Here is a 13751-nt window from a genome sequence, read left to right as displayed (position 1 = left end):
CCAAAACATAACACATTTGAACGACCTGCCCTACACCGTGTGCATCCAGCCAGCACAAAGTTTACGCATCGACCAATGCAACCGGGTCAGATGGACATATGTTTCGCACAGTTCCCCCACGCCATTGTGAAACAACTAAGACTTTACTAGAGCTCCATTTTACAACCCAATTTTTGGTTTTTGTTTATAGATAACTAGAAACAAAACGGATTTTTTGCTTGGATTTATTGCCCTTGAGGCGTCAATTGGAACACAAAATCGTGTGTAAGGAGTCATCTTAATCCCCCACATGTAAGTGCATGAACACGTTCTTCTAATTTGCTCTGAAGAAAGCCTGAGAGTAAAAAAATCAAAAATTGTGACGCAGATTCATTTGTTGTCCACAGCTCACCTTTACAAAAAGACCCGACAAGTTTTACAGGTACTGCGTGAATGGTGTGTGCTGTGCAAGACGAAGTTGAAGGCCCTCGTGTGTGAGACATCACTGATTGAATGTTTGTTGACTTTTATGTCTTTCAGATTGAATCTGTTAAGGTCCTGAAGAGAATCCCACGACCCAAGGGATTCGAAACGCGTCGACCCCATTATTTGAGCTTTTTGTTTGCATTTGGTTTTCATGTGGTGTAAATATCGCTTTTCTGCTTCCTAATAATCACTTCCCTAATCTATTAGGCCAATCATTGTTGTAAATAATCAGAAAGGAAATAAATAGTAGATGGCCTAATCACCTGTTTGGTGAACATAAGAATAAATAGTCTTGTTCCCAAAAAAAACCCTGAACCTAGGAAATCATTTCTCAGGGTTTTCATTCTTTTAATTCTTTGTTACTCTGTTATTCATCCCTTTTACACATCACTCCCCCCCTCCCTACCACTCACTGAGATGAAAGGTTTGCCTGCATGCCTGTATATATTTTTTTGAGAAATGAAGCTGTTGAATAGAAGTTGAATGGATCTTTGTATTGCTGTGTAGAGTTCACACCCTCCCTGACACCCCTGTGTATATATTCACCACCTTTCACTTAATTGTCAATAGTGTAAATAGATAGTTCCAACTCCACATTGTTTGTATAATAATTGTGAACGTTTTTTGCAAAAAGGAAAATTCAAAAAAACTAATAATTTGAATAAATGAAAAATAAAAGAATTTGAGATATATTTCTAGACTGAATGCTTGGTCTGTTCAGGTGAGAACGTAGAACTCAGCTGGATTTTTCTTGGTTAAAACGATTGAGCAGTACTGGCAAATGTTTTGTTACTTTTGATTGAGGCGTAGCCTTACTGCGCTTAAGCCAACCCCTTCTTTGTTCAAAGGTGTATAGCGGGCACCAGCTCGCGAGGTTCGTATCCTACGCTTCAGTGCGTCGTGTTTTTATTTGTGTCGATCAACCATTGTTGGGCTCAGACACAGGATTCATTATCACGTTCATAGGCGAAGGTTTTGCTGTTACTTCTATATATGGTGTATGAAGGTTATGATTGGGTTTATGTAAGTGGGTGTCTGTATTAAAAGAAATTGTGTGTAGCTAATTTCAGTTCATTAGCATGAGTGAAGACCAAACATTCGCATATAGCGAAGACCATATCAGGAAACTCCTGAGTGACCCTCCTTTATTTGGCTCAGCCACACTCAGCAGTACCGCACAAACCAACAACGAATCAGAGAAATTGATCCGTCTAAAGAAAAAACAAATACGCACGGACTTGCATGGCTACTATTTGATTCAACATTTAAAATCCGGGACAATACCAACAGGATTAATAGTCAAAAATATACCGGTAATTTTCACGGAGGACCCGATATATAAAAAAGGCTATAGCTTTATAGAAACTAAGTGCAGCCGAGACCTCATGGTCCTAACGATAGAAACAGCTCAACGAATATCTAAGGACCAACTTAAGGAAATTGAACTACTGGAGGAAGCCATCAAAACAAATCAACTCATTACGGACTCAAAATCCTTATTAGAAAAAATTGATAAAGAAATATTAGAGTTCAAAGACTACACTGTGACCCAAAAAGAGAACAATTTTGCGAGAGATAAGAAAAAATTTTCCATCGACAAAGCATATCCGTATCTACAACTAGATTTCTATTCAAGACCAGAAGCTAGGAGATTCCTTCCAGACAATCAAGGCAGATCACGGAATAAATATATAACATTTTCAGACACATCATCCTCAGGGGGCAGTGACTCAGATAGTGGGAATTATAGACCACCCTTCGCAAGGCGCGGAGGCTATCAATCAAATTACCAGCAGAACTTCCAACAAAATACCTCCGAACAACAACAACAACAACCTTTTTTATCACGGGGCCAAACAAAAGCAAGAGGCAAAACGAGATATCAACAACCTTGGGAAATGTCCACGAGGCGACACAATTACAAAAACTAGAGAAATCATCAGTTTTCAACCTCTCAAATAAATCCCTCACGGACAGTGAAATGAGCGTCCTGGAAAAAGGGTTGACATTTGTGCCCACCAAATTCACAGATTTTGTTAGACTCAAAACTGAGTTTATAGAATTTTGCAGGAAAACCAGGTTAACCACTTTTTTTTACTGGGAAAGAAATGACGCCAAGCACCGAAACAACGGGTTTCAAGAAAAAATCTACCTTCTGTCCTCCTGCATTTAAAGTCCCTAAAGAAGTAATTGTGTTTGAAAAAACGATCTTATCTGCCATCTCCTTCCAAGAAAAACGAAATAGGGGATACATCAAACCAAATCTATCTAAAACTCAAAAGGAAGCACTATGTAGTCTAAAAAATGACGAAAATATCGTAATTAAACAAGCAGATAAAGGCGGCTCAATTGTTATTTGGGGAACCAACGAATACATCACAGAAGCTAACCGCCAACTAATGGACCAAGAATGTTATCGCCAAATCAACCATGACCCTACTCAAGAACTACAAAAGGAATTATTTTCTATCTTGGCTAAAGGTTTCGCAGATGGTTTTTTGGGGAAGAATGAATTTGAATACCTCCAAAACAAACACCCACGAATACCACTGTTTTATGTCCTCCCCAAGGTACATAAAAGTGTACAGCAACCACCAGGGAGACCAATCATCTCCGGATGTGAATCACTTTTTGAGCCCATATCTAAATTTATAGATTTCTTCCTAAAACCTTTCATGTCACAAGTTCGATCTTACCTCCAAGACACAACAGATTTCATAAATAAACTCAAAGACTTGCCGTTTACAGAAAACAAAGATCTATTAGTAAGCATGGACATAGTCTCTCTGTGCACCCAAATTCCACAGGATCAGGCACTAGAAGTTTTGGAAATCTACCTGGATCGTAGAGAACGTCCAATGAGGATACCAACTGAATTCATTTTGGAGCAAGCAAAAATGGCCCTGACAAAAAATTATTTCAAATTCAAAGACGACTTTTTCTTCCAAACTAAGGGAGTAGCAATGGGCTGTCCTTTTGCCCCTGAGCTTGCTGTCCTTTTTATGAGCCAGTACGAAGACACCTTCATTTATGAGAACAAACCCTACAAAAAATGGATTGGTGGTTGGATCCGGTTCATTGACGATATTTTCTTCACTTGGACTGGAAATGAAAATGACCTCCAAATGTTTCATGACTGGCTGAATAACAGGACAAGAGACATAAAATTCAGCATCCAGTCTTCAAAAACTAGATTAACGTTTCTGGACGTAGAAGTATACTGTACAAATGGCGAGTTGGTAACAACCCTTTTTAGAAAGAAAACAGACAGAAATAAAGCACTAGAATTCACAAGTAACCATCCAAGAAGCTTAAAACAGAACCTACCGATGGGCCAATTTCTCCGCATAAGACGGAATTGCACTTTTAAAGACGAATACATGGAACATGCCAACTTGTTGAAAGAAAGATTACTCTTAAGAGGTTACCCCTCTAAACTTCTGAAAGAAGCCCTAAAAAGAGCATGGTGGACACCGAGAGAGGAATTGCTGAAAAGGAACCCCCCAAAAAAACAAACCATAATCGTCTGTGTTTCAACATACTGTCCTTCATCCAATTGGTTGAAGAAGACAATCCACCAAAACTGGCACCTAATTAAAGAACTAGATTTTCAACTAAATGAACAACCGCTCTTTGCGTTCAAGAAAGATAAAAGCATTGCAAATCAAATAGTCCGAGCAGCATTACCAACAACACACAATCCCACATTGAGAGAGTATGTGGGGCTACCCCCCATCAAAGGACACCATAAATGTGGTATGTGCATCAGCTGTCAATCAACGATCAAAGGAACACTGTTCGAACATGAAAACATATTTTGGAAGCACGAGTCTTTCACAAATTGCAAAACGCGCAATGTAATTTACGGAATTCTATGCCCATGCAGAAAATTGTACATTGGGAAGACCAGTCAAGAAGTGAGGCAAAGAATGTCTCAACACAGATCCAGACTAAAAAGAAAAATACTCACAGCACCCTTGGTACAACATTGGGTAGAAAGTGGACATGATGACAATGACTTCAGATGGACAGTCATATCTAAAGTAGAACTAGGGACAAGAGGTGGTGACCTCGAAGCCAAATTGAGACAAAGAGAAGCCATGCTAATCCTAAAATATAATACCGTTGTTAACGGGTTAAATGAAATGACGGAACTCTACAATTTGTAAACCCAGCTGTGTGTAGCTGCAAATGAACTCTTCAGCTGACATATGGAGTCCATAGACTCTAAAAGGTATCTTGCACCGGTTCACCGATACATGGTAAATCTGAAGGGGCCCCACGCTTTTTCGCCAACTCAATTGACCCTCGAACCCAATTCTGGCAAATATCACAAACGTTTCCCCCTTATTAATATAAAACCATAATCCATAATTGATGGCCAATAAAATACCGGCGACTATTTAAAGCCCAGTCCTTGTTGCTATAACATAAGTTTTTCACATACTATATAAGCCCCAACCAGGCTGGTGGGAACCAGACTCTCCCACCTGACGCCAGCAAACAGCGAACATTAGTCAAAAACTACATTTCCCATCAGGCCGAGCACAATTCTGAGTACAGCGTTAAAGCGCCGAACGGATGACCCGCTTTACCGGCGACCGAGATAGAAACGCCGACCGGGGAGTTCATGATCGAAAGAAAACGGTAAGAAGACTATCGGGACTCAGGTCCCTACATGCTTATGGCTGCCGAATATCTTACACCAGATACATCACTGCAACATTTTGCAGATGCTGCCAGTCCAAAACATAACACATTTGAACGACCTGCCGTACACCGTGTGCATCCAGCCAGCACAAAGTTTACGCATCGACCAATGCAACCGGGTCAGATGGACATATGTTTCGCACAGTTCCCCCACGCCATTGTGCAACAACTAAGACTTTACTAGAGCTCCATTTTACAACCCAATTTTTGGTTTTTGTTTATAGATAACAAGAAACAAAACTGATTTTTTGCTTGGATTTATTGCCCTTGAGGCGTCAATTGGAACACAAAATCGTGTGTAAGGAGTCATCTTAATCCCCCACATGTAAGTGCATGAACACGTTCTTCTAATTTGCTCTGAAGAAAGCCTGAGAGTAAAAAAATCAAAAATTGTGACGCAGATTCATTTGTTGTCCACAGCTCACCTTTACAAAAAGACCCGACAAGTTTTACAGGTACTGCGTGAATGGTGTGTGCTGTGCAAGATGAAGTTGAAGGCCCTCGTGTGTGAGACATCACTGATTGAATGTTTGTTGACTTTTATGTCTTTCAGATTGAATCTGTTAAGGTCCTGAAGAGAATCCCACGACCCAAGGGATTCGAAACGCGTCGACCCCATTATTTGAGCTTTTTGTTTGCATTTGGTTTTCATGTGGTGTAAATATCGCTTTTCTGCTTCCTAATAATCACTTCCCTAATCTATTAGGCCAATCATTGTTGTAAATAATCAGAAAGGAAATAAATAGTAGATGGCCTAATCACCTGTTTGGTGAACATAAGAATAAATAGTCTTGTTCCCAAAAAAAACCCTGAACCTAGGAAATCATTTCTCAGGGTTTTCATTCTTTTCATTCTTTGTTACTCTGTTATTCATCCCTTTTACACATCACTCCCTCCCTCCCTACCACTCACTGAGATGAAAGGTTTGCCTGTATGCCTGTATATATTTTTTTGAGAAATGAAGCTGTTGAATAGAAGTTGAATGGATCTTTGTATTGCTGTGTAGAGTTCACACCCTCCCTGACACCCCTGTGTATATATTCACCACCTTTCACTTAATTGTCAATAGTGTAAATAGATAGTTCCAACTCCACATTGTTTGTATAATAATTGTGAACGTTTTTTGCAAAAAGGAAAATTCAAAAAAACTAATAATTTGAATAAATGAAAAATAAAAGAATTTGAGATATATTTCTAGACTGAATGCTTGGTCTGTTCAGGTGAGAACGTAGAACTCAGCTGGATTTTTCTTGGTTAAACGATTGAGCAGTACTGGCAAATGTTTTGTTACTTTTGATTGAGGCGTAGCCTTACTGCGCTTAAGCCAACCCCTTCTTTGTTCAAAAATTACAAGCAATAAAAGACACAAGAAAATTTGTGGCGATCTTTTTCTTCCGAATTGTAGCTAATATGAACATACCCTGTTGTTGATCTTATGTGTACACAGGTCCTTGGCTAATCCTTCTGAAATAGCTTGTGAGATACCAGGCTCTCAGAAAACCTGGCGGATCACTATGCAAATGCAACATACATACCTCAGTACTGACTGTGAAACAAGTGTCAAGAAAGAGAACTGATTGCTATTGTCCACGGCTTACAAACAGAATGGGAAAATAGGGATTTGAAGATTACTTGTACCAGATTGCTCTTGGGTCTCGAAGTGCCAGGGCCTGTGAAACTTTGAGTGCTCTTGTGAGAGATCGCTACCAAGTACTTACAGGCTTTTCCAGGCTCCTGCTGCAAATGGAAATAAGTCCAAATATGAAGGAGCATGACAACACACATTGATAACGATTAGTGTAATCTCCTTAAATGCCCTGGTATCACGTGTTATACTTTGAAGGATGCCATATGAGAGTACCTTCCGTCACTCCTACTAAAATGCTCAAAAGGCAGTGCAAATGCAAAAAGAACAATTGATGGACAGGATGCTGAACAATGTCAAACTTTCACCCCAGTAGAGAGATCTGGGCCTACATCCATTGTTTGTTTGCTCCACATGCCATTCCAGTTTACACCCAACCATATGCAAATCAGTCTTGGCTCTGCTTCCCATGGGAACAGGCTAGGGCCTCCATGGCCCGGAAACAAGCATCGTGGGGCTGGTTTCGGGGTATCACACCATATTAGCCAGGCTAGCTAGACTCCAGTGGTATGGAGAGCACGGGACCCACATCTGGGCATACCCGTCCCACTCGGGGTGACAAATGGAAAATGAACAATTGATGTACAGAATGCTGAACAATGTCAAACATTCATCCCAGTACAGAGATCTGGGCCTAAATCCATTGTATGTATGCTCCCCATACCATCCCAGTTTAAACCCTGCCATATGCAAATCAGTCTTGACGCTGCTCCCCAGGGGAACAGTACAACCCGAACTGCCAGGCCAGGATCCTTCCTAGATGGAATAAAAGTTAAACTGCAGATTTAAAGCAGAGGACAGTAGAGCTATGTAATAACCTCCATATGATCTAAGTTAAAAGAGATCCCCAAAGTGGTTTATCAGCAGACTCTGATTTTTTTTTTTTGATTTTTCGGTTAATGTAACGGACCCCAAACTTTTTTACTCAACATTTTCTTCTGCTCCACTTTTCTCAGCACAAATTACAGCAGCTACTCATTTCCATAAGAGGAGCAGTGTGATACTTAAATTGCCTGAAGCAGGGAAAGAGCAGTTTCGGTCAGAGTAAATGAGACTTAATTGAGCACCTGTGCTAAAACAAGAAACGTTTCTGACAGCCCATTCCATTTTTGATGGCTGCATAAATCGTAGTTTCCTGGTTTTTTTTTTTTAGCACCTGGCAATTTTAGCAAAACTATGCTGATGTTTTTACGATTTATAATAATCGAAAATGCCACGCAGGAAGTAGCTGAGCTCCAAAAACCCAGGGATAAAATGTGATTATAGCGCCGACGTGAATAGTTGTGAGCTGCAAACTGCAGGGCTGTTCAGATTTTATTCTTTAGAGAGAAGGGGCACATAAAGTGGAGTCACAGCACAATTCTGTTAATCTCGAGAAGTGGCGGGTGGAAAGATTCCCTTACTTTCTATTTCCCTTAATATGAAGCATCCTTTCAGTTAGAACTTTAGGGAAGCAAAAAGTAGAATCTCTCTGAAACTTGACCCAAGCAATCCTGCAGAGCCCTGAGCAAAAAGAATCCTCTGCGACATCAGTAGCAGAGCAAGGACGCCGTGGACCCTGGTGCAAGAGAGCAAACTAGCCGCTTTCGCTACGGTTGGGGTAGTAAAATAGAGCACTGTTAGGGCTCAATGGGCCCCTCATGGCTGTGGGCGCCGGTGCCACTGCACCCGCTGCACCAATTATAGCTATGTCCCTGTGCAACATCAAAAGAATTGAAAAACTCAGTACTGTTTGTTACATGCTTTTAACTCACTTCTGGAACCACAAATACCAGGAAACGTACACAGCAAAGCAATGGGATTGTCAAGCACCAGCACACACAGTCTATTGCCTTTCACCTCCCTCACGGGGAGAGGTCTACAGTAAAGAAATTAAGGGTGTCTTCACTTATCAAACTCAGAATTGCAAATCATTTCAAATGCACGGTTACATTTTGTCTGTGGATGTAATGGGATGGATCAAACATTGGATTTTGATGAATTGTTCAAATCCTGAATTGTTCAAATCCTTCTCAGATTAGAACAAGCATTGGTAGAGCCAACCAGTCTCGCCTAGGGCAGATCTGTTGGCTTTGTCGATGTTTCTAGGCATGTTGTACATTGGCGCGGCAGCTGTGCAGCATGTTTGAAAGTAAAACCAAAAGCGTTATGACACAGCCAGCATTGACCAAGTTATAGCTCCATCGTTTTAATTTAGTTTCAACCACGCTACAGCTGTACAACATGGCTAAAAAAATACCAGCAAACCTAAAAGAGGAGAGGATGTAGCCTAACAGCTAGGGTGGTCGACCTCGAAGCTGGGGAACCGAGTTCGAGTCTCGACAGGGACGCTCTACATCCTGTGATTCTGGGCAAATCACTTAATTACCCAATGCGTACAAAAAATGAATATGTCCGTCTGTAACGCAACTGGTGCTCATGTAAAGTGCTCTGACCCCCACTGGTCTCATCTGCGCTATATAACCCCCCCCCCCCCCAAAAAAAAAAACATGCAAAGGCGAGACATACTGGCTTTGCCAATGCTTGTTTAATTTCTCGGAGGACCAGTCAAGTGTGAGCTAGTCTAGCACAGAGCACCTTTAGTGGAGCTGTACTACGCTCGTACACATGATTGAATGGGTGTCTGCAGATGTAGCCTGGGAACATTTCATATGACCAAGTCTGTAAACTTCTGCTTGGAGATAGCGCTACACTCTAGTCTCCTTGCCTGTTAGATCTGTTAAATTTAAGGTTATTGTTGCTTTTTAATGAATGACTTGACTGTGTGGCTATGTATGATCTGTACTCGAATTTAAAAACGTGTAAAACTCTCTTTTAAGCTTCTTTTAAACCTGGAGGATGGCTGTTCTGCATAAAAGAACGAGTCCCTGGGATCTGTGTCAACCAGGCAATATCTCTGCTGAGGGCAAAGGTTGTGCGGCAGCCACAGCTAAGTCAAACCATTTTCCTGTGATGCAGGTGCCCTGTAGCGTGTTTTTGAAGTGGAAAAAAAATGCTATAAAAAAACATCATCGTTTAAAAAAATTTACCATTTACGGGGAGGAAATGTCCGACTTCTGTATACGGATGGTAAGGCCTGCTGAAACATGGGGTACAGTTTAGCACAGAGGATTTTCTACTGTTCTATAGTAAATTTACACAATGGGTAGGTGAATCTGAAATCTTCCTTCGCTCACAGTTCCTATGGAGTTTTACTGAAGCACTCTATATACATACAATAAGAAGTGCCGGCTTGCTGCCTTTCTGGGAAACTCACTAAAGCTTTCTGTTAAATCTATTCCCAAGGTTTTTTTCTGCACTCGTTTTGTGGCAACCAATGACCAAAGTGCAGGACTGTTAGAGGAACGGGTGCAATCTGTGCTCTTTTTTGCACAGGTTTTATTTTTGTGTGCTCATTCAGCAGTTATGCCACTTTTTTCTTAAATAGAATAGAACTTTTTTATCCCCAATGATATACTAAAATTGGCATAAAACTGCCAATTTTCATAGGAATGAGGAGGTTGCAATTATTTAAAAAATATGTGCTTGAAACAATGTAAAAAGTTAGGTATTCCTTGAATGAATGGAAATTGTGCAACAACGGCATACTACGACAGTTTTTCTAATATTACTAATTTGAAGCATGCTTTCGGAGGCGTAAATGTTTTCTTTACTTCATAACTACTATGTAATACTGAGATCCAATGTTGGCCTCTTACTTCACAGAGTGCCCTGGTAAGAGAGTTTTCAAATTGTTTGCTACATTTGGAAGGAAAGTAATTCCTCTCCAAAACTCACATTAACACACTGATTTTCTGTTTTCTTGAGACACAGATGTCAAGATACTGATTGCAAAAGTTTGGGAATTAGGGTATTTTATCCCAAAAGTTAAGCCTTTAGTAGAACGCTTGATTTCCAGTGGTGAAACTCCACTAAATTCGATGCAGCCATTGAGACTGTACAAAAGTGAGTCTCGCAATCAATGAGTTGAGGAAACAGAGAACAAACCTGCATGGCACGGTGCCCAACGGCTGCTATGGTTACATCAAGATGGCTGCTGAAAATCTTTGAAATGATTTAGCCGATAAAAGTGCTTGAACATTCAGTGGCATGTTTATATGATGTGTTTTATTTGACATGCTTATAACTGAAAACTAAAACGCAACAATGTACAGCAAAAATTAACTGTCACTAACAGGTACCGCGTTCGCAGGAAAAATGCGCCCCTCTCTTAACCTAAGAAGCAGAACGCTCACAGCAATTCCATCAACAGTCTTTGCCAAAGAAATATCACACTAACCACAGGAGAAGCATTCCTGTTTATCCACAAAATATCTCGGCTGGCACTGCAGCAGTTCTCACATCAAAGAAATATCACACTCACAGCAAGTGCGCTGTATCTTTCTATTAAAGCAATATCACACTCTCCGCAGATGGGATATTCCTGTACGTCACAACACACAGCACACTGACGGCACCTGCACCACTCCTCTTCAGAGACAGACACCAGGCGCATCGTTATTAGAAACACATCACAGTGACAGGAGGTGCACTTCCTCTCTTTACCAAAGGAATACCACACTGCCAGACAGAACACCAAGGCAACAAGATTTCCAATGCAATAGGTCTCGCATTTACGAGCGTTTGAGCTACTGGCATTGTAAATGACAGTGCCTTTTATTTATGTGTTGTTTTGAAAGCAGATAAATAAAAGGCATTGTCATTTACAATTCCAATAGCTTAAACTCTCGCAAATGCGAGACCTATTGCATTGCAAATGCGTTCAGTGCCCGTGCTATAAAGATTATAAAAAAGCGTTAGGAGAGAGCGTGTCCTGCCTGCAACAGCAGATCTAAGCTATTTGAGAGAATAGTTCTCGGAGGCTGTAATTAAAGCCTACCAAGTAACAACACACAAACACGGGGTGTTCTAATGGGACGTTATAAAATAAGACAAGGCGGTACAAAGGAGGGGTTACTAGGCCTATTGAGCAATGAAAAGACACAGTTTACAGTGGAGAATGACACAAGCCAATGAAAAATATGGGCGGAGCTTGAAGTCTATACCTGAATACATCATGCCTTGCAGAGCAGCGCATGCGCTGTCCAGGCTCGACCTAAAAAAGCACCCTGGCATATCTGCACTGGCCCCTCTTCACCAAGCATATCTACCCCTTAACTCCTTCACCACATATCACATTCGTACTAAGGGGCTCATTATGATCGCGGACGGACTGGAGTCCGTCCGCGACCATCGAGGAGGAGGGAACCTCCGCATGGCCTGCGGAGTTCCCTCTTGTCCAATTAGGATGTGACCGCCACCCTGGCGGTCACATCCTCTATTTTTAACATTGCGGCGGGTGCAGCTGAAGCTGCACCCGCCGCAATGTTAAAAATGCATACATTGCATTTGTATGCAGAAAGCAGCAGGCACCGTGTGGTGCCTGCCGATTACTGCATACAAATGCAGGGGGGTACCATAGGTACCCCCCCATGTGCACCCCCCACCCCCCCCTTCAGCCAGGGGGCCTGCAATGGGCCCCCGCAGTGAAGCTCCTTATGCTTTTCCACGGCGGAAAACCCACCGTGGAAAAGCATTTCTTTTTGGGCATCCTAATATGGCTGGCGGTGTCTGAGAGACACCGCCACCATATTAGGGATTTTCAGCCGCGGTTGTAAGCCAACCGCGGCGGAAAAGCTGCGGACGTAAACCTGGACCCACCAGCCATCCTAATGTGGCGGTGGGTCTTTGGTGGGTCCGCTGCGGTTTTTCCGTATCCTCCGGGCCGGCGGTGGCTTCCGCCGGCCCGGAGGATACGGAAAAACCGGTATTCTAATCTGCCCCTAAGTGCGCTATCCTGCTTCAACACCCAATCTTGCAACACATTTGTAATACAATGCAGGCAGAGCGGATAAATGCTTTTCACTACAAACACAAAGTGTGAGCTATTATATTTTTTCCGTTAGTTGTTCATGCGGCTACTTACTCATCCCGGGAGCTGCCATGGCGACTCGGGAAATTACAACCTGGGTTATGCCCTTGACAGCAGCTTTCTACAGGAAAGAAAAAAGACACCAGGAGAAAAGATTACACCGACAAACTGGGTAAGAGAAGAACATTCCCATCTGGTGCAGCAGTGTCTGCACCAGCTGGTCGCTCTACTTGCTGCTCTGGCTGCTTTTTAATGTCTGCATGTCTCATTGCTTACATTGGCATGAAGAGAATAGCTGTGATGTGCAGAGTGACTGTCTGTAATGGGGTTTTCACTCCCTGAACACCAATCTCAGTTTCTCCAGTTTAATATATTTTAAACTTATGCTACGGCACAACTGTAGGTGTGACTGAATATGCTTCAAGCAGTTTACCTGGTGCAACGCTAATAACCCCTGGTTTAAATGTCCTTCGATGGAAAATAGTAACGTAAGACATCTGTTAACCCCACCAACTAGCTGCATGAAAACACACACACCCCACCCACAAATGGTCGCACCCAACTCCTCAATTTAATCTAACTAAAAAAACTGGAGTAAAATGGATGGGATAGTATCATTGAGCACACAAAACTAAGCCCAATGATCAATAATAGTGGACTAACTAACCACTAACCTTGGGATCTGAAACAGCTTGCTGCCTGGAATAAAGCCCTTGAATGCCTCGCTAGGGGTTGTAAGCACTATATAAATGCAATTACAATACAACAGACACATTTTACGGTAGTAACAGCAGTCTCAACTGAAGCTGGCCCTACGCCATGAAATGCCTTTTTGGCAGATTGGAGAAATAAGCTGGAAAGAAGTGTCCATAACTGCTCTATATGCAATCGTTCACGTGCACGTTAAAAGTGAGTCAGTTCAGAAAGGTGGAATATAGAAGGGTGGCAGATAGAGGCCTGGAGGCCACAGAAAAGCCTCACAAATACAAATACTCCCCTTCTCTGAGGTCTAACAGGTTT

The 13751-nt window shown here is 41.8% G+C and overlaps 1 protein-coding gene across 3 annotated transcripts in view; it reads right to left on the bottom strand.

Annotated features, from left to right (window-relative positions):
• The window catches only part of SFXN2 (sideroflexin 2), a 182481-nt gene that overhangs the window by 23630 nt on the left and 145100 nt on the right, over positions 1–13751 (bottom strand). For all 3 annotated transcript variants that reach the window (XM_078643664.1, XM_078643665.1, XM_078643663.1), the window contains one exon: positions 12786–12852. In XM_078643664.1, the coding sequence (XP_078499790.1) occupies positions 12786–12852 (67 nt within the window). The remainder of the gene's footprint in view (positions 1–12785; positions 12853–13751) is intronic.

Source organism: Lissotriton helveticus, chromosome 5_1 (genome assembly GCF_964261635.1).
Source record: "Lissotriton helveticus chromosome 5_1, aLisHel1.1, whole genome shotgun sequence".
Taxonomy (NCBI): Eukaryota; Metazoa; Chordata; class Amphibia; order Caudata; family Salamandridae; genus Lissotriton; species Lissotriton helveticus.
This window is presented reverse-complemented; position numbering and strand designations above follow the sequence as displayed.